At 46.6% G+C, this 21550-nt stretch overlaps 1 protein-coding gene across 1 annotated transcript in view; it reads right to left on the reverse strand.

The window, feature by feature from the left end:
- Positions 1 to 509: 509 nt before the first annotated feature.
- Positions 510 to 21550, reverse strand: part of LOC140422386 (uncharacterized) — a 151420-nt gene continuing 130379 nt past the window's right edge. The window contains exons 5-6 of the mRNA XM_072507406.1: positions 14635 to 15282; positions 510 to 750 (exon numbers count right to left, since the gene is read on the reverse strand). Of these exons, the coding sequence (XP_072363507.1) occupies positions 539 to 750; positions 14635 to 15282 (860 nt within the window). The 3' untranslated portion in view covers positions 510 to 538. The remainder of the gene's footprint in view (positions 751 to 14634; positions 15283 to 21550) is intronic.

The raw sequence follows: 21550 nt of genomic DNA on the forward strand, positions 1-21550 counted from the left end.
CATTCGTCCCATCGTGCGTCTGCTATCTCTTTGAAAGGTCTCTGAGTCATCCAACTGCTCTGCTCTTTCCCCACAGCCCTGCAAATTCTTCTCTTTCAAGTATTTACCCACTGGAAAGATACTCGTGAATCTGCTTTCAGGCAGATCAGAACAACTCGCTGTGTAAACAAATAAAATAAAATCTCATCTCCCCCTCTGGCTTCTTTGCCAATTACCTCAGAGGGACTCACTTTCTGTTAAAGAGTCTGCCAACCCTTCTCTTCCACTTTCCCTATAGTGCATCAATCTAGTAATGAAACGTTGAATAAAATCAAACATTTCTATTGATAAAAGTTCATTAATTAAACAGAACATGGTTTTAAAAATGTTAATAATCCTGCTTATGTTAAATGTGAGGGTATCCCAAAACCCAGAAGGGTAACATGGAATATCGGTTCTTAGTGGTGCATATTTTCAATTTGGTATAATGTGAAAAAAAGATATGCAAACCAGGAAGGAACAGTTCAGTCTTGTTGTGATCAATTAGTAAAGTATTAACTTAAAGGAAAACACACAAGGAAATTATGATGGACAACATCAATACACTTACTTGCTCCTCTTGTCTCATTGTCTGTGCTTGTGATCTCATTACTACACAATCAGGAAACACCCAAGGATGTTCCATTTGCAATTTGTCTGTCGCTTGATTGTCTCCTGGCTGTTCAACCACAGTGGGCATCACTATTATCTGTGACTCACCTGTATCATTCCCTGAAATGAATTGAATCCCTGCAATTAGCAATGTTCCTACCACTCCTACAACCATTCCTCCCATCTTCAAAGCTACTTCTTAAGTTTGCTCTCACAGAGGAATCCTTTAACCTCCCCGTGAACACTGGTAACTAAAATTTCTTCCTTCAACATCACTTCTGAACAGATATATTTATCCCATACCATTAGGGATTGCCTTGCTCCTGTATCTGTTAAAATGTTAATATCATTTCCCATTCCATCCTGTAAACCTGAAAAGACTTTCCCTTCACATACAAAATCGTTAAACACATAACCACCTGCAATTCACTCTGCCCCTTTACAGGTTGTGCACCCATTTTCACATCTCCAATTAGTCCTATTGTTTGTTCTTCTCTGTGTATATACCCTACTAGCTTATCTTGTTCTCTTGTCTCTCATTTAATATTTCCTTTCTCAAGATGTATACCTCCAACTGGTTTGCCATTTAATCACAACATAATGATTTTATATGGTGCAATTTAGTACAATGAAAGCATCTAATTTTCCTCATAACCCTTATTCCTTCAGCAACATCTTTTTTACTTTGAGGTGAAGTCTCCTTGGAATTTTCAACCATTCCTTCTCTTGCTTGACTGTCTTTTCTCGCACCTTCCCATTTTCTATCCTTCTCATATTTAAAAGTGTGACATCAGCAAGTTCAGCAGCCTGCCCGACAGTCTTATTATCCTTTTGTTCCTGTACATGAGTTCCTGTAGTGAATCTCTGAATTCTTCCAAAAAAATTATATCTCTAAGAACCTCATTGGTTCCTTATATTTTTTATGCTCTTACCTACGAATCCAAATTATTTTGTTTAACCCTTTCAAATTGAATCTAAGTCTGTCCAGACCGTTTTCTTACATTTCAAAGCTTTTGCCTCTAAGCCTCCGGTATTAACTCACAAGCATTCAATGTAGCTTTCTTCGCTGTATCATACGCCCCAGACATTTCCTTTGAGAAAGATGCATAGACTTCACTAGCCCTATCTACAAGTTTACTCTCAGAGCAGCGATCAACAATTTAATTTCTCCAGCTATTTTCTCGACATGCTTTCACCAAATTTTGGAAGTGCAAATCTAAACATCTCCCCACTAGGTTCATACATAGAACTATGCCCTTCCTCAACCTGCCCTGATGTCTCTTTTTTAACATCCAGAATTTTAAGCTGAAATTCTCTCTTTCTCTCTTTCTCCTTTTCTCTTTCTGCCATTGCTAACTTCTCCCTTTCCAATTTCCTTGGGAAAGATCTCACTTATTCCATTTCTTTTTCCTTTTCCTCCATTTCAACTTTCGTAATTGAATTTTTGCCAACACAATTGCCTCATTTTTGGGAGGAATTGGTCTGTCTGGCAACTCTTGTACATTTAAATTATTCGCTATTCTTTCAGCTACCTTTCTTATTTCCTGTGGGTAACCCTAATTGTTATGAGTTTGCCAATTCCATCAATATAGTTTTAGGTACATTTTGCAAACCATACATTGTCTACTCCCAAACAAGTCTTAGCTATTGCAGTCACCTTATTTTAAATCACACAATCCCTTATTTCAACACTTTGCTCATTCTCGTTACATTTAAAAGTCATAAATTCCCTTTCACCCAAGGTATTCTGCTTCTCAAAATCCCAGATGAGCTCCCAATTTTGTTAAGAAACCCTCTTATGTTAAATGTGAGGGCATCCCAAAACCTGGAAGGATAACTTGGAACACCAAGTTAGTGGTGTATATTTACAATCTGGGATAATATGAGGAAAGATATGTAAACCAGTGAGGAAAAGTCCAGTAGTGGTGTACTCAATTAATAAAGAATATTTGTTAACTTAAAATAAACACACAAGACAACAATACACTACAACAATGCACTTCACTACAATAATGGTCATACATCCACAGCATCTTATGAAGTTCCCCTGTTCCCAGCTATCTACGCTCCTGAACACTGAGAAATGGCCCTTTCCCAAACAACATCCAATATGGGCGGCATGGTAGCACAGTGGTTAGCACTGTTGCTTCACAGCGCCAGGGACTCGGGTTCGAATCTCTGCTTGGGTCACTGTCTGTGCGGAGTCTGCATGTTCTCCCAGTGTCTGCGTGGGTTTCTTCCAGGTGCTCTGGTTCCTCCCACAAGTCCCAAAAGTCGCACTTGTTAGGTGAATTGGACATTCTGAATTCCTCCTCTGTGTACCCGAACGGGAGCCGAGTAGTGACGAGGGGATTTTCACAGTAACTTCATTGCAGTGTTAATGTAAGCCTACTTGTGACAATAAAGATTATTATTATATAACTCCATGAGCTAAATCCAGAAGGTAGTTACCATCCATGAGTTCTCTTGAAGGTGGGAGAGTCCTTCTTCCATTCAGCATAATTGTTCTCTGAGGAATCTAAAAACCAGCAGCTTTCTGACTGGAGTTCTCTGCTTTGTGACAGAGTCCTGTTTGTTAGCGGTTTCTCTCTCTTCTCTCCTCCTATCTCCCATTAACCCTGCTGTGGAGAAACATTTTTTTCAATTTGATGTTATTCTCTCTCACTAACACTTTGGACAGGCTTTTAACATATAGTGTGAATGATATTCTTATCTCTCCACTTTGAACTCACCTCTTCTACAGTCTAACAGTCTAACACCTATTTCTATCTGGCACTGTCGCGCCCCCCCCCCCCCCCCCCCCCCCACCCCCACCCCCATCACTTCAGTAAGCTTGTTTTCGGTCCCCCTTGTATCCAATTCTTCTTACTTTATTTTATCCATATTTTTTAATGAAAGGGATAGACAGGGGAGATGCAGGTAAGTTGTTTCCCCTGGTTGGGGAGCCTATAACTTGGGGCACAATTTCAAAATAAGGGGGAAGCCACTTAGGACCGGTCTCGGAGGAGACATTTCTTTACTCAGAGGGTTGTGAATCTTTGGAATTCTCTACCCCAGAGGGCAGTGGGAGCTCAGTCATTGAGTGCGTTTATAGCAGAGACTGACAGATTTCTAAATACCAATAACACAAAGGGATATGGGGATAGTGTGGGGGAAAAAGACATTGAAGTGGATGATCAGCCATGAACGCACTGAAGGGTGTCATGAAGCATGCTAATGTTATCTGTTGGGTATCCCAACTTGGAACACCGGTTCATGGCGGTGTATAGATTTATTTTGTTTTGGTGTGAGGAGACAAATGAAACCCCAGTGAGAACAGATTGCCCAGTCATCGTACAACAATTATTAAAGACTATTTATTAAAGTAAAGACAAATACACTCAAACAGGATGATTCTACTCTCACGCAATTCAGATGTGCGAATTACTAAACGCCACATTTTATAGAGAACTTACTCCTGGTTACACACTATATCTACAATCCTGAACTTTGTAAGACTTCCCCTGTTCCCCAAACAACATCCAAATTAAATAACCGGCTATAGTTACCACACAATACAGGGATGATACTCAAGTCTGGGAAAACGTTCTCCTCTGATCCAGCGAAGCTATTTCAAACTGCCGTTACAAAGGTTTTCTGCACTGCCTTGGCTCCAAGACTTAGAAATGTATTTGACTGTAAACCTGGTCTTCAGGCTGGATGGCTGGAACCTGCCTACCTTTCTCTCGGAGACTCCGAGATGTTAACTGCCTCTCTTTGCCTCTCAGGGTCTGGTCAATTATACCTTTTTTGTTCTTTGATTATGCTTTGTGCATATTCAGCTGTCTGTCCTGATCAACTTCCATATCTAAACATTATCATATGACTATCTCTTGGACTTTTCCCAATCATCTGTAATCTATTTCTCTTCCATAAGCCATTCATTTTTGATTCTTCTCTAAACGGCTGCTCTAAACCCATTACCAGGGAGAGACGCATATGAATTGAGGACTTTTAATATCGTCTACTGCTGTCGCCAGGCAGATTTATGACAATGACGGAACCAGCTCGATGGGCTGAATGGCCAACTCCTGCTCTTCTGTTCCAATGTTACAAAGATAAGTAAGAAAGTATAGGGCGGCTAATATAGCCATGATTAGGAAGTGGGTAGTGGGGAAGGGGTCGGCATGGGAGCGGATGGAGGCGGCGTCATGCAAAGACACCAGTCTGGGAGCATTGGTAACGGCACCTGTGCCGTTCTCACCGGCCCGATACTCCACAAATCCGGTGGTAGTGGCGGCTCTGAGAATCTGGGGGCAAAGGAGGAGACATAAGAAAGTGGAGGGAGCATCGATTTGGACCCCGATTTATAACAACCACAGGTTTGTAGCGGGTAGGCTGGATGGTGGGTTCCAGAGTTGGCAGAGGGCAGGAATTAGAAGGATGGGGGATCTATTTATAGATGGGAGCTTTCCCTGCTTGAAAGCTTTGGAGGATAAATTTTAATTGCCAGCAGGGAATGGTTTTAGGTATTTGCAGGTGCGCGACTTCCTGAGAAAAGAGGTGCCGGGCTTTCCGCTGCTGCCGCCAAGGGGGATACAGGATAGAGTAGTTTCCAGTACCTGGGTGGGAGAGGCGAAGGTTTCAGATATTTACCAGGAGCTTTCGGAGGCGGAGGAAACTCCGGTGGAGGAGCTTAAGGGCAAGTGGGTGGACGGGCTAGGAGGAGAGATAGAGGCGGGTCTATGGGCAGATGCCCTAAGCAGGGTTAATACCTCCTCATCGTGCGCCAGGCTTAGCCTGATACAATTTAATATAGTCCACCGGGCACACATGACAGTGACTATGATGAGCAAGTTTTTCGGGGTAGGGGATAGGTGTGCGAGGTGTGCGGGAAGCCCAGCAAATCATGTCCACATGTGAAATGAAAATCGCTTATTGTCACAAGTAGGCTTCAAATGAAGTTACTGTGAAAAGCCCCTAGTCGCCACATTCCGGCGCCTGTTCGGGGAGGCTGGTACGGGAATTGTACCCACGCTGCTGGCCTGCCTTGGTCTGCTTTCAAAGCCAGCGATTTAGCCCTGTGCTGAGAGAAACATATGAGCCATGATTGAATGGCTGAGCAGATTTGCTGGGCTGAATGGCCTAAATCTGCTCCTTTGTCTTATGATGTGACATCTCATCAAATGTCTTTGGAAATTGAAGTGCACCACATCTACCAGTTCCCTTTTATCCAACTTGAATGTTACTGTGGGAAAAAACTCTAACAGATTAGTCATACACAATTTCCTTTTCACAAAGCCATGTTGGATGTGCCTGATGAGCCTGCTGTAATCTCCTCGGTAATGGATTTCTGGACTTTCTCTATCAATGTTAGGCTAACTGGCCTATGGTTTCCTGTTTTCTGCCTCCCTCCTTTCCTGAATAAAGGTGTTACATTTATTATTTACCAATCCACTGGGACCTTTCCAGAATCTGAGGAATTTGGGGGGATTTTGGAGGTTGAATAAACTTGGTTTGTTCTCACTGGAACGAAGGAGGTTGAGGGGCAACCTGATAGAGGTCTACAAAATTATGAGGGGCATAGACAGAGTGGATAGTCAGAGACTTTTTCCCAGGGTAGAGGGGTCAATTACTAGGGGACATAGGTTTAAGGTGCGAGGGGCAAGGTTTAGAGGAGATGTACAAGGCAAATGATTTACACAAGAGGGTAGTGAGTGCCTGGAACTTGCTGAGCTGCCGGAGGAGGTGGTGGAAGCAGGGACAATAGAGACATTTAAGGGGCATCTTGACAAATATATGAATAGGATGGAAATAGAGGGATACGGACCTGTAGAGGGAAGTGTAGAAGTTTTTAGTTCAGAAGTGCAGCATGGTCAGCGCAGGCTTGGAGGGCTGAGGGCCTGTTCCTGTGCTGTACTTTTCTTTGTTCTTTGATTATAACCAATGCATCTGCCCTCTTTGCCACCACTTCTTTTAAAACCCAAGGATGCAGGTCATCCGGTCCTGGGGACTTGTCAGCCTTTAGGTCGAATAGTTTTCCTGGCATCTTTTCCCTGGTGATTGTTCTGTGTTCCTCCCTCCCTATTACCTCCCGATTTTCAATTATCTTTGTGAATTGTTCTCAGTCTGCTCCTGTAAAGATCGACACAGAATACCCGTTTAATGCCTCTGCCATTTCTTTGTTTCCCATTATCAATTCCCCAAACTCATTCTCCAGAGGACCAAAACTAGCTTTAGTCACTCTATTCCTTTTTAAATAGAAATTTTTACTATCTGTTTTTATATTCTGAGAATGTTTACCCTCAGACTCTAATTTTTGCCTCTTTACTATCTCTTTGGTCAATCTTTGCTGGTTCTTAAAATCTGTCCAATCTTTAAGCGAACACGAACCTTTGCAGATTTGGACGGTGTTTCTTTCAATTTAATCCAATCCTTGACTTCCTTATTTAACCATGGATGATGCATCCTTCTCAAAAAGCTTTCCCTCACTGGGATAAATCTTTGCTGAGAGCTATTAAGAGTCAGCCACTGCAACACTGATGTTCTAACTTTTAACCTAGTTTCCCAGTTCACCTTAGCCAGCTCTCCCTTCATAACCTTCGAGTTACCTTAATTTACAATTGAAACACTCGCCTTAGACCGATGCTTCTCACTTTCAAACTGAATGTGCAATTCATGATCATTATGATCACTGTTACATAAAGGCTCCATCACCATTGGGATATTGATTAATCCTGTCTTATTGCAACTTACCAGGTCTAGGATGACCAGCTCCCTGGTTGGCTCAAGAATGTAGGCTCAAAGAAATGTTTTTTTAATCGTTCATGGGATGTGGGCATCACTGGCTGAGCCAGCATCTGTTACCCAATCCTGAGGGCATTTAAGAGTCAACCACATGGGCGGTACAGTGACGCAGTGGTTAGCTCTGCTGCCTCACGGCGCTGAGGACCTGGGTTTTGATCATGGCCCGGGTCACTGTCCATGTGGAATTTGCACATTCTCCCCGTGTCTGCGTGGGTCTCACCCCCACAACACAAAGATATGCAGGGTAGGTGGATTAGTCACTCTAAATTGCCCCTTAATTGGGAAAAAAAGAATTGGGCACTTTAAATTTAAAAAAGAGTCACCCGCATTGTCCGTGGATCTGGACTCGCAAGTGGGCCAGACCAGGTAAGGATGACAGATTTCCTTCCCTAAAGGACAATAGTGAACCAGATGGATTTTTAAGGCAATCGACAATGGCTTCATGGTTATCTTTAGATTTTTAATTCCAGCTTTTGTTATTGAATTCAAATTTTACCATCCGCAATGGTGGGATTCAGACCAGAGTCTCCAGAGCATGAGTCCAACGACAATACCACTACGTCACTACCTTCCCAGAAAGACTCTGTGAACCCATTTTCCAGTTAAGTTTTGAAAATCAGATTCTCCCATGTATGTCCAAAGACGTGCAGATAAGGTCAATTGGCCATGCTAAATTGCCCATAGTGTAATGGGGTTATGGGGATAGGTGGAGGTGTGGGCATAGGTAGGGTGCTCTTTCTAAGGGCTGGTGCAGACTCGATGGGCCAAATGGCCTTCTTCTGCACTGTAAATTCTATGATTCTATGTAGATTAACACCACCCTTGAAACAAATGTACCACAATCATCAAGCCTCATGTATTACTTCCTATACACTCTACCTACAGTGTAATCACTCTTAGGAGGGCCATTAAGTACTCCCACAAGAGACCTCATATATTTAATATTTCTTATCATGAACCAAACTGAATCCACATCCTGATCTTTCAAGCTAAGGTGATCTCTCAGTACTGAACTAATGCCATCCTTAATAGGCCAACGTTGTCTACCTCATACGCTGCAGGAAAGGATGTCCCGAAGCGTGGTACATTGGCGAGACCATGCAGACGCTGCGACAACGAATGAACGGACATCGCGCAACAATCACCAGGCAGGAATGTTCCCTTCCAGTCGGGGAACACTTCAGCAGTCAAGGGCATTCAGCCTCTGATCTCCGGGTAAGCGTTCTCCAAGGCGACCTTCAGGACGCGCGACAACGCAGAATCGCCGAGCAGAAACTTATAGCCAAGTTCCGCACACATGAGTGCGGCCTCAACCGGGACCTGGGATTCATGTTGCATTACATTCATCCCCCACCATCTGGCCTGCGAAATCCTACCAACTGTCCTGGCTTGATACAATTCACACCTCTTTAACCTGGGGTTACCCCATCTCTGGATCTGTAAAGATTTAATCACCTGCTAATGGTCGCATTCCAGCATTGTTTGGCTTCTTTGAATTTGTCTATATATATGTTTCTGGAACATACCTCTTCATTCACCTGAGGAAGGAGCAGTGCTCCGAAAGCTAGTGACATCGAAACAAACCTGTTGGACTTTAATCTGGTGTTGTAAGACTTCGTACTGTGCTCACCCCAGTCCAACGCCGGCATCTCCACATCATCCTTAATAGGGGCTAGTTTAGGACAGTGGGCTAAACAGCTGGCTTGTAATGCAGAACAATGCCAGCAGCACGGGTTCACGGGTGACAATAAGCGATTAGTATTAACAGCAGCGATATGGGTGGCACGGTAGCAGCGGTTAGCACAGCGGTTAGCACTGCTGTTTCGATTCCTGGCTTGGTCACTGTCTGTGCGGAGTCTGCACGTTCTCCCCATGAGAAACTGCATGGGTCTGCGTGGGTTTCCTCCGGGTGCTCCGGTTTCCTCCCACAAATCCTGAAAGATGTACTTATTAGGTGACTTGGACATTCTGAATTCTTCCTCAGTGTTCCTGATCAGGCGCCGGAGTGTGGCGACAAGGGGATTTTCACAGAAACTTCATTGCAGTGTGTGATGAACGGTTACTGTATTACTGTACCCTTATCATCATGTAAGGTGATGTCCCCTTTAAGACCGGGCTTGGAACCCTGGGGGACTCCGCCTCCGCCAACCTTGGAGTCGTATATAAGGGGCCGCCTTGTGGGCGGCACCCAGTTAGCACCTGTCTCGGCACCAGGCTAGTTCTTAGCTTATTTTAAAGCCTTCTTTACCGTTTACTCTCTAAGCGTCATTATTGCGTGTACAACAATTTAATAAGCTAAACTACATCAGGATGGACGCCGGCCTAAAACCAGAGAAGCTCAACCTGGAAGCACGGACACCGGAGGCAAAATAATTTTTTTAATACTGGGTCCGATGCTTCGAGACCTACCTGGACTCCTCAGAGACTCCCATCCTAGGGCCACGCAAGCTGCGCCTACTCCACGCCCAGGTGAGTCACAGAATTTCCGCCATGCTCGAAAAGGCGACTACTTATGAAGAGGCGGTTGAGTTACTCCGCAAGCGGTACGTCAAGCCTATCAACGACGTGCATGCCAGGCACTACTCTCTACCTGACGGCAGCGCTCGGGGGAATCGCTAGACAAATTTGTTGAAAAACTCACCGCGCTTGCCAGGGACTGTGATCATCAGGATTTGACAGGGGAAACCCATATGAACCTGCTCATCAGAGACGCGTTCGTGTCCGGCATCCGCTCGACCTACATCCGGCAGCGGCTACTCGAAAACGGGGCAAAAGACCTCCAGGACACGCTAACGCTCGCCTCCTCGCTGGCCCGACATAATTTGGGCACATACCCCGCGGACTCTGCGACCCCCCCTCGGACTTCCTCAGACTCAGCCACGTTACGGGCCTGCACCGCGCGGCAACCCGCTCATCCTGGTGGCACACCGTGCCACTTCTGCGGGCAGGGCCAGCATCCATGCCCACGCTGCCCAGTCCGCTCTGCTATTTGCAGCGAATGCGGGAAGAAGCGTCATTTTGCGAGGGTCTGCCTGGCCAGGCTCAGGGGCCAGAAAAACAAAGAACAGCCGGCCCGAAAATCAGGCTCTCAGGCCCGCAGGCCTCGCAATGCGGCTGCGCATCAACCCGACACGCCCCCTTCTGACGCGTCATCTGCCTCGTGCGAATCATGGGGACGGCCATCTTCTCGACCCAACACGTGCGACCGACGGCGGTGGCCATCTTATGAGTCCGACTCGGCTGAGGACTCGGACTACCCGTGATTGGGAGCGATCACCCTCGACCAAACTCGGCCAAAACATCTGCAGAACTCGATGATGAAGGTCCAAGACAACGGGCGGGACACTTCATGCCTCTTCGACTCCGGGAGCACGGAGAGCTTTCAGAAACGGTAAGGCGCTGCAATTGTGCGCCCATCCCTCATCCCAAACCATAGCCCTCGTATCCGGGTCCCACTCGGTACAAATCAAGGGGTACTGTATCGCGGATCTCTCGATCCAGGGCGCCGAATACACCCGTTTCAAACTTTATATCCTCCCCCACCTCTGCGCCCCCCCTACTGCTCAGACTGGATTTCCAGTGCAGCCACCGAAGCTTGACACTGAAGTCCGGCGGACCCTTGCCCCCCTGACGGTGTGCAGCCTTGCAACACTGAAAGTCGCACCACCCTCGCTATTCGCAAATCTCACTCCCGACTGTAAGCCCGTCGCCACCAGGAGCCGGCGATACAGTGCCCAAGACATGACTTTTATCAAGTCAGAGGTTCAGCGTTTACTGGGAGAGGGGGTCATCGTGGCTAGCAACAGCCCCTGGAGAGCACAAGTGGTGGTAGTCCGGTCCGGGGATAAGAAACGGATGGTCGTGAATTATAGCCAGACCATAAACAGCTTCACGCAGCTTGATGCGTACCCTCTTCCTCGCATAGCAGAAATGGTAAATCGGATCGCCCAATGCCGAGTATTTTCCACGGTCGACCTCAAATCCGCCTACCACCAGCTCCCCATCCGACCAAAAGACCGCCTCTATACTGCCTTCGAAGTAGCCGGCCGGCTCTTCCACTTCCTCAGGGTCCCCTTCGGCATCACAAATGGGGTTTCCATCTTTCAAAGGGCGATGGACCAAATGGTGGACCAGTATGATTTGCGGGCTACATACCCATACTTGGACAATGTCACCATCTGCAGCCATGACCAGCAGGACCATGACGCAAACCTCGAAAAGTTCCTCCAGACCGCCCGAGCCCTCAACCTGACCTATAACGAGGAAAAATGCGTTTGCCACACAACCCGGCTAGCCATCCTCGGCTATGTCGTGGAAAACGGGGTCCTAGGTCCCGACCCCGACCGCGTGCGCCCCTAAAGGAACGCCGCCTTCCTCGCAGCTTCAAGGCCCTCAAACGGTGCTTGGGGCTCTTCTCCTATTACGCCCAGTGGGTCCCCAAATATGCGGACAAAGCCACGATATTTCCCCCGTCGGCTGAGGCTCGATTGGCCTTCGACCGCATCAAGGCCGACATCACCAAGGGCGCTATGCGCGCGGTGGACGAAACTATCCCCTTCCAGGTAGAGAGCGATGCGTCACACATTGCCTGGCTGCTACCCTCAACCAGGCAGGCAGACCAGTAGCGTTCTTCTCCCGGACCCTCACTGCCTCCGAGATTCGGCACTCTGCAGTCAAGAAGGAGGCACAAGCCATTGTGGAGGCTGTACGGCACTGGAGGCACTACCTAGCCGGTAGGAGGTTCACCCTTGTCACCGACAAATGGTCGGTCGCCTTTATGTTCGATAACGCACAACGGGCCAAAATTAAAAACGATAACAGTTTGAGGTGGAGGATCGACCTCTCCACCTACACGTACAATATCAAGTATCGTCCAGGGGAGCTCAACGAGCCCCCGGATGCCCTGTCCCGCGGCACGTGCGCCAACGCGCAGGAGGACCGCCTGCAAGCCATCCACAATGACCTCTGCCACCCAGGGGTTACCCGGCTCGTCCACTTTATCAAGTCCTGCAACCTACCTTACTCAACCAAGGAGGTCAAGGCCATGACCAGGGCCTGCCAGATCTGTGCGGAGTGCAAACCGCACTTCTACCAGCCAGACAAGGCTCGGCTCATGAAGGCCTCGGGGCCCTTTGAGCGACTAAGCGTGGAGTTCAAGGGGCCCCTCCCATCCACCTACCGCAATGCCTATTTCCTCACCTTTATTGATGAATTCTCCCGCTTCTCATTCGCCATTCCCTGCCCCGACATGACTTCTGCCACCGTGATAAAGGCACTGCACAGCATCTTCACCCTATTCGGTTTCCTCACTTATATCCACAGCGACGGGGTACATCATTCATGAGCGATGAACTGCGTCAGTATCTGCTCAGCAAAGGCATCGCCTCGAGCAGAACGACCAGTTATAACCCGCGGGGAAACGAGCAGGTGGAGAGGGAGAACGCGACAGTTTGGAAGGCTGTCCTTCTGGCACTACGGTCGAGATTTCTCCTAACCACCTGCTGGCAGGAGGTCCTACCCGACGCCCTACACTCCATTAGGTCGATCCTCTGCACGGCCACGAATGAGACCCCTCACAACCGATTGTTTGTCTTCCCCAGGAAGTCTACCTCCAGGGTCTCGCTTCCACCTTGGCTGATGGCTCCGGGACCTGTTCTTCTCCGGAGGCACACGAGGAGCCATAAAATGGACTCCCTGGTCAAGAAGGTCCGATTACTACACGCAAACCCCAGTTACACCTATATCGAGTACCCTGACGGCAGGCAAGATATACAGTTTCCCTCCGGGATCAGGCACCCGCTGGTTCCACTATAACACCCCCCCGCCTGGCCCCACTCTCCGTTGGTGGGCACCTACTGCGCGTGCCCCCTAGCGCCCCCCCCTCTACACACCCCACCGGCGCCGGCACCGCTACCCCCAGCCCCAACTATTCCCCCTGCACCCCAATCCCCTACCTCGACCCGGACCAAGGCTCCGACCACCGTGCTCCCGGACGTACCCTCAACTAAGACGTCCGTGTCCGCCGCACCACTGCCCGCGCTGAGGAGGTCGATAAGGACGATCAGGCTGCCAAGACGAATGGACTTATGATGGCACTTCACCCCCGCCAGACTTTTTTTAAAACGGGGGTGAATGTGATGAACGGTTACTGTATTACTGTACCCTTATCATCATGTAAGGTGATGTCCCTTTAAGATCGGGCTTGGAACCCTGGGGGACTCCGCCTCCAGCTCCGCCCACCTGGGAGTCGTATATAAAGGGCCGCCTTGTGGGCGGCACCCAGTTAGCACCTGTCTCGGCACCAGGCTAGTTCTTAGCTTATTAAAGCCTTCTTTACCGTTTACTCTCTAAGCGTCGTTATTGAGGGTACAACACAGTGTTTATTTGAGCCTACCTGTGAAACTAATAAAGATTATTATTATGATCCTATCACCTTTTCCCAGCTTCCTGCCATTCCGATTTGTCAACACCTTTCAACATTTAGATATCAGCCTTCGTCACCTTTCGACTAAGTTGCTGTAATGTCTATCAGGACATTTACCTTCATCAGTGCTGACAATTCACCCTTTTGTTTCAAACGCTGTGTGTATTTTCAATCCATTTTCAGGGGTTCCATAATCCAATAGGATTTGATGAGAAACCTCTTTACCCAGCGAGTGGTGAGAATGTGGAACCACAGTGAGAGGTTGAGGTGAACAGCATGAATACATTGAAGGGGAAGCTAGATAGAAGGATATGCTGATGGGGGAGATGAAAGGGGTGGGTGGAGGCTCATGTGGAGCATTAATAATAACAGAGACCAATTGAGCCGATTGGCGTGGCCCTGTGCTGTAGACTCAATGGAACAGAGACAAATGTATTTATCTTAAATCTACCAGAAGTGGGTGGGAAACACTATTTACTATCCAGGACAAAATATATGCCCTTCATCAGCTTCTGTGGATCATTTCAGTGGAAATGTTCTCTCCCCGGCTCAAAGAGCATCAGCCTACTGGAAGCAAAGTAACGAGACCAGCGAGTCCAGCAGAAAGAAACCCTCTGATCCTCCCGATTCACCAAGTGTCAGAATGAACATAGTTCAGTCCTGGATGTGATTAACAGCAGCAATAACAGCAGAATCCAACCCCTGTCACCACTTGTGAATATGCTGGTGTCTCTGCAGGTTACATAACAGAGTGAATCTCTTCCCACACATGGGGCAAGGGAACGGTCTCTCACCGGTGTGAACTCGCTGGTGTCTCATCATAGATGTTGAATGATTGAAACGCTTTCCACACATGGAGCAGGTGAATGGTCTCTCCTCAGTGTGAACTCGTCGGTGTGTCAGCAGATTGGATGAATCACTGAATCCCCTCCCACACTCCGAGCAGGTGAATGGCTTTTCCCCACTGTGAACGCGCTGGTGTGTCAGCAAGTGGAATAACCGAGAGAATGCTTTCCCACAAACAGTGCAAGTGAATGACCTCTCCCCAGTGTGAACTCGCTGGTGTGTCAGCATGTGAGATGAATTACTGAATCCCTTTCCACACACAGAGCAAGTGAACGGCTTCTCCCCAGTGTGAACTCGTTGGTGTTCCAGCAGGTGGGATGACTGAATGAATCTCTTCCCACACACCGAGCAGGTGAACGGTCTCTCCCCAGTGTGGATTCGCTGGTGTCTATGCAGGGTGGATACGTCACTGAATCCCTTTCCACACTCAGAGCAAACGAACGGCTTCTCCCCAGTGTGAACACGCTGGTGTGTCAGCAGGTGGGATAACTGACGAAATCCCTTCCCACATTGAGAGCAGTTGAACGGCCTCTCCCCAGTGTGACTGCGTTGATGGATTTCCAGCTTTGATGGGAAATTGAATCCCTTCCCACAGTCTCCACATTTCCAAGGTTTCTCCATGGGGCAGGTGTCCATGACCCTCCAAATTTGATGATCGGTTTAAGCCTTCTCCACACACACAAGACTGGTACTGTCTCTTCCCACTGTAAATGGTGCAGTGTTTTTCAGACTGTTTAACTGGTTAAAGGTCTTTCCACAGTCCGTTCTCTGGAACACTCTCACTCGGGTGTGTGTGTCTCGGTGCTTTTCCAGTCATACTGATGTTTAAAATCTTTGAAGCTGACAGATCGGACAAACATTTCTCCTTCTAGATTCGAAGGCCGATGAGATTCAGGTCCCAAGGAATCGAGTGACTCTGACAGATACCAGATGTGACGTTTGCGATTTCTGTCAAAGGTGGATGATATTCACCATGCAAAAACTGCATGACTGTCAGATCTTGATGTGACGTCTGGTTTGAGATTTCAGTCTGAAATCCTCCCTTACCTGTGTCCTGTAAAATGGATTTACAAAAGTCATCACTGTCAGTACAGAAAAGAAATTGAGAAAAATGTTAGTTTCTATGGAACATTTTTCCTCTCTCATTCCCCAAAGCTGTAAGTCTCCATCCCACACACTTTCTCTCCATTCTCACTCTGCTGTATCTAATCTTCACCCTCCCAATTCTCCTGAAGGTGCTAATTCAGGCTGATTGACAGATCCATGCTCACTACTTCCTGTCCTGGACACAGAGAGCTGAAAATCTTCTTTCAGGCTGCCAGACATATGTCTATATTACTGGACTAAAAATGTGTTTAATATACAAACTGGATTCACATATTTTCCCTTCAGTTGCTGCAAGTCACCAATATCCTACCAGAATGAGAAAAGAAATGGAAAGGGGAAACATTGATTCCTCCCAGATGTTGACCAGAGGAGGAACTTTTAAACTGTAACTCATTGTCCAACTTCCGCCCTGTGACGTCACAGTAGAGCCCTGACGGAATCAGCCAATAGGAATCACTATGCTTCGCGGTGACGTCTTCGGGGTCACCTGCGCAGACCCGGCATGCGGACACGGGAGCCACGCCCCGCCCCTCGACACCTCCTCGAGATAAGGTTTCCAGGCAACCGGCTGACGGCTCTGGCTTGAGCGAGAAGCCGCTCGGTGATCTCCCTCCCGGCTCGTGACTGGGCATGTCCAAGGAAGAGGGGAAGCTGCGCATGTGCGAGGAGGACCCACCCCTTGACCTTCCTGCTGAGGTCTTGCCCAATGGGAGGACCGGAAGACGCTGGTCCTCCAGTCAATCATGGCGAGGACATTGAGTGATAAAAGATGGAGCTCCACAATGATTCAAACTTCCTCCTGTCTCCAACATCTGTGAGTAAAACACTTTCTTTTCTCCCCCGTTCCATTTCTTTTCTCATTCTGACCTTCAAGTGGTCACTTGCAGCAACTGAAGGGAAAGGAAGTGAATCCAGGGAGGGCGCAGACTCTGGAAAGGTTGGCTCAGGTCTCTCTCTCTTAAAGACATTGACATCCTTTGCTCCCTCAGCTTGACACATTTATTTGTCTGGCTAAAAGGATGGTCTCTTTCCCAATGTTCACAATTAAAGGGCTGGTTTCCCCAGGAGATGGCTGACATTCAAGGAGACAGTAAATTAATATCGGACAGAGATATGTCGAGATATGACTTTGAAATATATTGCCATCCTTTACTGTCACTGGGGCAACAGCCCGGAACTCCCTCCCTAACAACACAGTACCTACACCTCAAGGACTGCAGCGGTTTAAGAAGGCAACTCACCACCACTTTCTGAAGGGCAACTAGGAATGGGCAATATGTGCTTGCCTAATCAACGACGCCGACATCCCGTAACTTAATTTTTAAAAAGTGTTATATGGTACATATTAGATATATTATTTACGGTTCTATAATAAAATACATTTATTATTTCCAGTTGTGTAATATTGTGCTGTAGGTACGTTATGTATTTCCAGCCATCTCTTTCCTCAGAGGGTTGTTAGTCTCTGGATTTCTCTTCCAAAGGGACCAGTGGAGTCGGGGTGGTCACTGAATATATTCAAGGATGAGTTGGACAGATTTCTGATTGACATGTGAGCCAAGGGTTATGGGGAACAGGTAGGAAAATGGAGAGAAAACTAAGATGAGGGATTTCTTCACTCAATTGTGTTTGCCAGCATTGACAAAGAGTCATCGGACTCGAACGTTAGCTCTTTTCTCTCCCTACAGATGCTGCCAGACTTGCTGAGATTTTCCAGCATTTTCTCTTTCGTTTTGGATTCCAGCATCCGCAGTAATTTGCTTTTCTTCATTCAATGATGTGATTAAGCTTTGGAATTCTCTACCCCAGAGGACTGTGACGCCTCAGTTATCAAGGCACAGATTGATAGGTTGTGAAGATAGGTAGGGATATGGGGGATAGTGTGGAAAAGTAGTTCTGAGGGCCAATGATCTCATTGAATGGTTGAGCAGGTTCGATGGACTAAACGGCTGGCTGCAGCTCCTATTTGTTATGATCTCTGTGTCCGGGACAGCAAGCAGTGAGCATGGATCTGTCAATCAGCCTGAATCGGCACCTTCAGGAGAATTGAGAGGGTGAATATTAGATACAGCAGCGTGAGAATGGAGGGAGAGTGTGTGGGGTGGAGATTTACAGCTTTTGGGGAATGAGTGAGAAAAAAATGTACTATAGAAACTAGAATTGTCTGTGCTGAATTTCTATCATGTACTGACTGGATGACTTTTGTAAGTTGTTCCAGGATATTAGACGGTGAGGAATTACAGACAGAAATCCCAAATGTCACATCTCTATCTGACACTCAATTCTTTGAATCTGGAAGGAGAGTGTTTGTCCGATCTGTTGGCTTCAAAAGATTTTAAACATCAAAGTGACTGGAAAAGCATTGAGACACACATACCCGAGTGAGAGTGTTCCAGAGCAATGACTGTGGAAAGAGCTTTAACCAGTTACACAGCCTCAAAAAAAACACACCATTCACAGCGTTTGTTCTGTGTGGTAGGAGGAGGTGGGGAGGCTGCAGAAAGATTTAGACAGTTTAGGAGAGTGGTCCAAGAAATGGCTGATGAAATTCAACGTGGGCAAGTGCGAGGTCTTGCACTTTGGAAAAAAGAATAGTGGCATGGACTATTTTCTAAACGGTGACAAAATTCATAATTCTGAAGTGCAAAGGGACTTGGGAGTCCTAGTCCAGGATTCTCTAAAGGTAAACTTGCAGGTTGAGTCCGTAATTAAGAAAGCAAATGCAATGTTGTCATTCATCTCAAGAGGCTTGGAATATAAAAGCAGGGATGTACTTCTGAAGCTATATAAAGCATTAGTTAGTATCCATTTAGATTACTGTGAGCAATTTTGGGCCCCACACCTCAGGAAGGACATACTGGCACTGGAGCGGGTCCAGCGGAGATTCACACGGATGATCCCAGGAATGGTAGGCCTAACATACGATGGAACGTCTGAGGATCCTGGGATTATATTCATTGGAGTTTAGGAGGTTGAGGGGAGATCTAATAGAAACTTACAAGATAATGAATGGCTTAGATAGGGTGGATGTAGGGAAGTTGTTTCCATTAGCAGGGGAGACTAGGACCCGGGGGCACAGCCTTAGAATAAAAGGGAGTCACTTTAGAACAGAGATGAGGAGAAATTTATTTAGCCAGAGAGTGGTGGGTCTGTGGAATTCATTGCCACAGAGGGCGGTGGAGGCCGGGACGTTGAGTGTCTTTAAGACAGAAGTTGATAAATTCTTGATTTCTCGAGGAATTAAGGGCTATGGAGAGAGAGCGGGTAAATGGAGTTGAAATCAGCCATGATTGAATGGTGGAGTGGACTCGATGGGCCGAATGGCCTTACTTCCGCTCCTATGTCTTATGGTGTGTGGATGAGGCTTCAACTGATTGTCCAACCTGAAGAGACAAAAGGAGACCAAATACATGGGGAAACGGTGGAAATGTGGGGACGATGGGAAGGGATGCAGAGCCCCATCAGAGCTGGAATCTCATTGGTGCTGCTCCCAATGTGGGAAGGGATTCAGTGAAACATCTATCCTGTGGATACATCAGCAAGTTCACAGTGGGGAGAGGCCATTTATATGCTTGGTGTGTATGGGAAAATATTCACTCTGTCATCCATCCTGCTGATGCACCAACGTGTTCACGCTGGGGATTACTACTATTTTGGTCATTTTATGAACTTCTTCCTTTGATCTAATAGAATCTTTAATTTTTCTTGTTAGTCATGGTTGCATCACTTTTCCTGTTGGAATTTCGTCCCTTAAAGGAATCTATATTTGATGATAATATGTAATGATTCCTTAAATGGTAGTGATTGCCTGTCCATCATAATACCTTTATTGAAAGTTCCCAGTCCAGAACAGACAACTTGCCCCTCATAACTTAACAGTTCCTTCTGTGAGAAACACCCGGATAGATCTTCAGTGAATCCCTTTCCACATTGAGAGCGGGTGAACAACCTCACCTTAGTGTGAACGCGTTGATGAATTTCCAACACAGGTGGGAATCTGAATCCCTTCCCACAGTCCCAACATTTCCATGGTTTCTTCATGTTGTGGCTCCTTGTATCTCTCAAGGTCAGACAATTCATTGAAGCCTCGTCCACACTGTCATGTGAGGGTCCCTTTAAGAAAAGTGTGTTTTATCAAATGGCTGCAGTGATGTCACTGTGTGGGTGGAGCTGGGCTGTGATTCTGACTTTTACTTTCGTTTTGAGCTGGAAGCTGCTTTGTGCCTCTGAGATTTTTGGTTTCATTTTCAGTTGGGAGCTGCATTCAAACAAACAAAGTGTATTTTTGGTCGCTCTCTCTGCATGCTAAAGAAGGTCTCCAGACCACTTGATAACTTCAAAGTAATACCTGTTTTCTGTAAGTAATTCAAACCTACAGTTTTGTAGGAAAAAAGGGTGTTTGGCTTAGGAATGTTGTTAGGAAAGTTATTAAGGGTTACCTATAGAATACTCTACCTTTGGGGGAGTATTTGTGTTGGTAGTTGATAAGATGTTTACTCTGTGTTTATAAAATGTTAACTGAATTCATAGAATAAACATTGTTTTGTTTAAAAATACTTAAGATCTTTGTTGCATAACACCTGGAAAGTGGGTCCTTGTGCTCCTCATAACCAAAATCTAATAAACGTTGTAGGTCAGGTAAACTCCATGATATACTTTGGTGTTCTCGAAACCCTGGCCCATAACACACAGAACATGGGTATAGTCTTTCTCCATTGTGAATGGTGCGATGTTTTCTCAGTCAGTGCTCTGGTGGCACAATGGCTAGCATAGCCTCTTCACAGCACCAGGGACCCGGGTTCAATTCTGGCTTGTGTCACTGTCTGTGTGGAGTTTGCACATTGTCCCTGTGTCTGCGTGGGTTTCTTCTGGGTGCTCCAGTTTCCTCTCACAGTCCAAAGATGTGCAGGTTAGGTGGGGTTATGGGGATAGGGTGGGAGAGTGGGCCTAGGAAGGGTGCTCTTTCAGAGGGTCGGTGCAGACTTGATAGGCTGAATGGCCTCTTTCTGCACTGTAAGGATTCAGTGGTTCTATGGTATCAGTTAGGACGATGAGTCTGATGAACAATAATCATGAGGAAGTGACACCACAATGAGAAAGTGACATCACACATCAATCGTGACTCATTTAACCAATCAGGGACTGATCATGGGCTTCTTGGGCCAATCAAACCACAGGATACTCCCGATCATGCGTAGAGGTAGGTACTAGAAAGGGTTAATGAGCTACAATTCTCTGGAGCTCGGTGCACAACACATGAAGTAAGAATATAGATTTCAGTCAACAGAACGAGACATCACCAGTCACCCGGAAGTCGAGAGCTGGTGATCCAGAGTGAATGGACTGATCCACTGCTTTTGTTAATTATTGTGATTTTGTATAATTAATTTAATAAATTCTGTGACAACATTCTTGTACCTGGAATGGTCTGTAACTAGTCAGGAGCTGCAGGTAACTTTCACAACACATTCTGACGTGTAATTGATTTGAGTGTTACAATTGAGATTGGAGCCAAACCCGGATCTTACAATAGGATCGAATTTCACATTCTGTTTGGGTAACCTGCACTAACAGTGATGGCTTTTGTAAACTCCTTTTACAGGATATTAGAAGGGGAGGAGTTACAGACAGAAATTTCACACCAAACATCACGTCAAGATCTGACAGAGTCACTCGATTCATGGGAGCTGAATATCATTGACCTTTGAATTTAGAATGAGAAATGTTTGTCTGTTCTTCTGTTGAAAGAGATTTTTA

This window comes from Scyliorhinus torazame, chromosome 5 (genome assembly GCF_047496885.1).
Source record: "Scyliorhinus torazame isolate Kashiwa2021f chromosome 5, sScyTor2.1, whole genome shotgun sequence".
In the NCBI taxonomy this organism is placed as follows: Eukaryota; Metazoa; Chordata; class Chondrichthyes; order Carcharhiniformes; family Scyliorhinidae; genus Scyliorhinus; species Scyliorhinus torazame.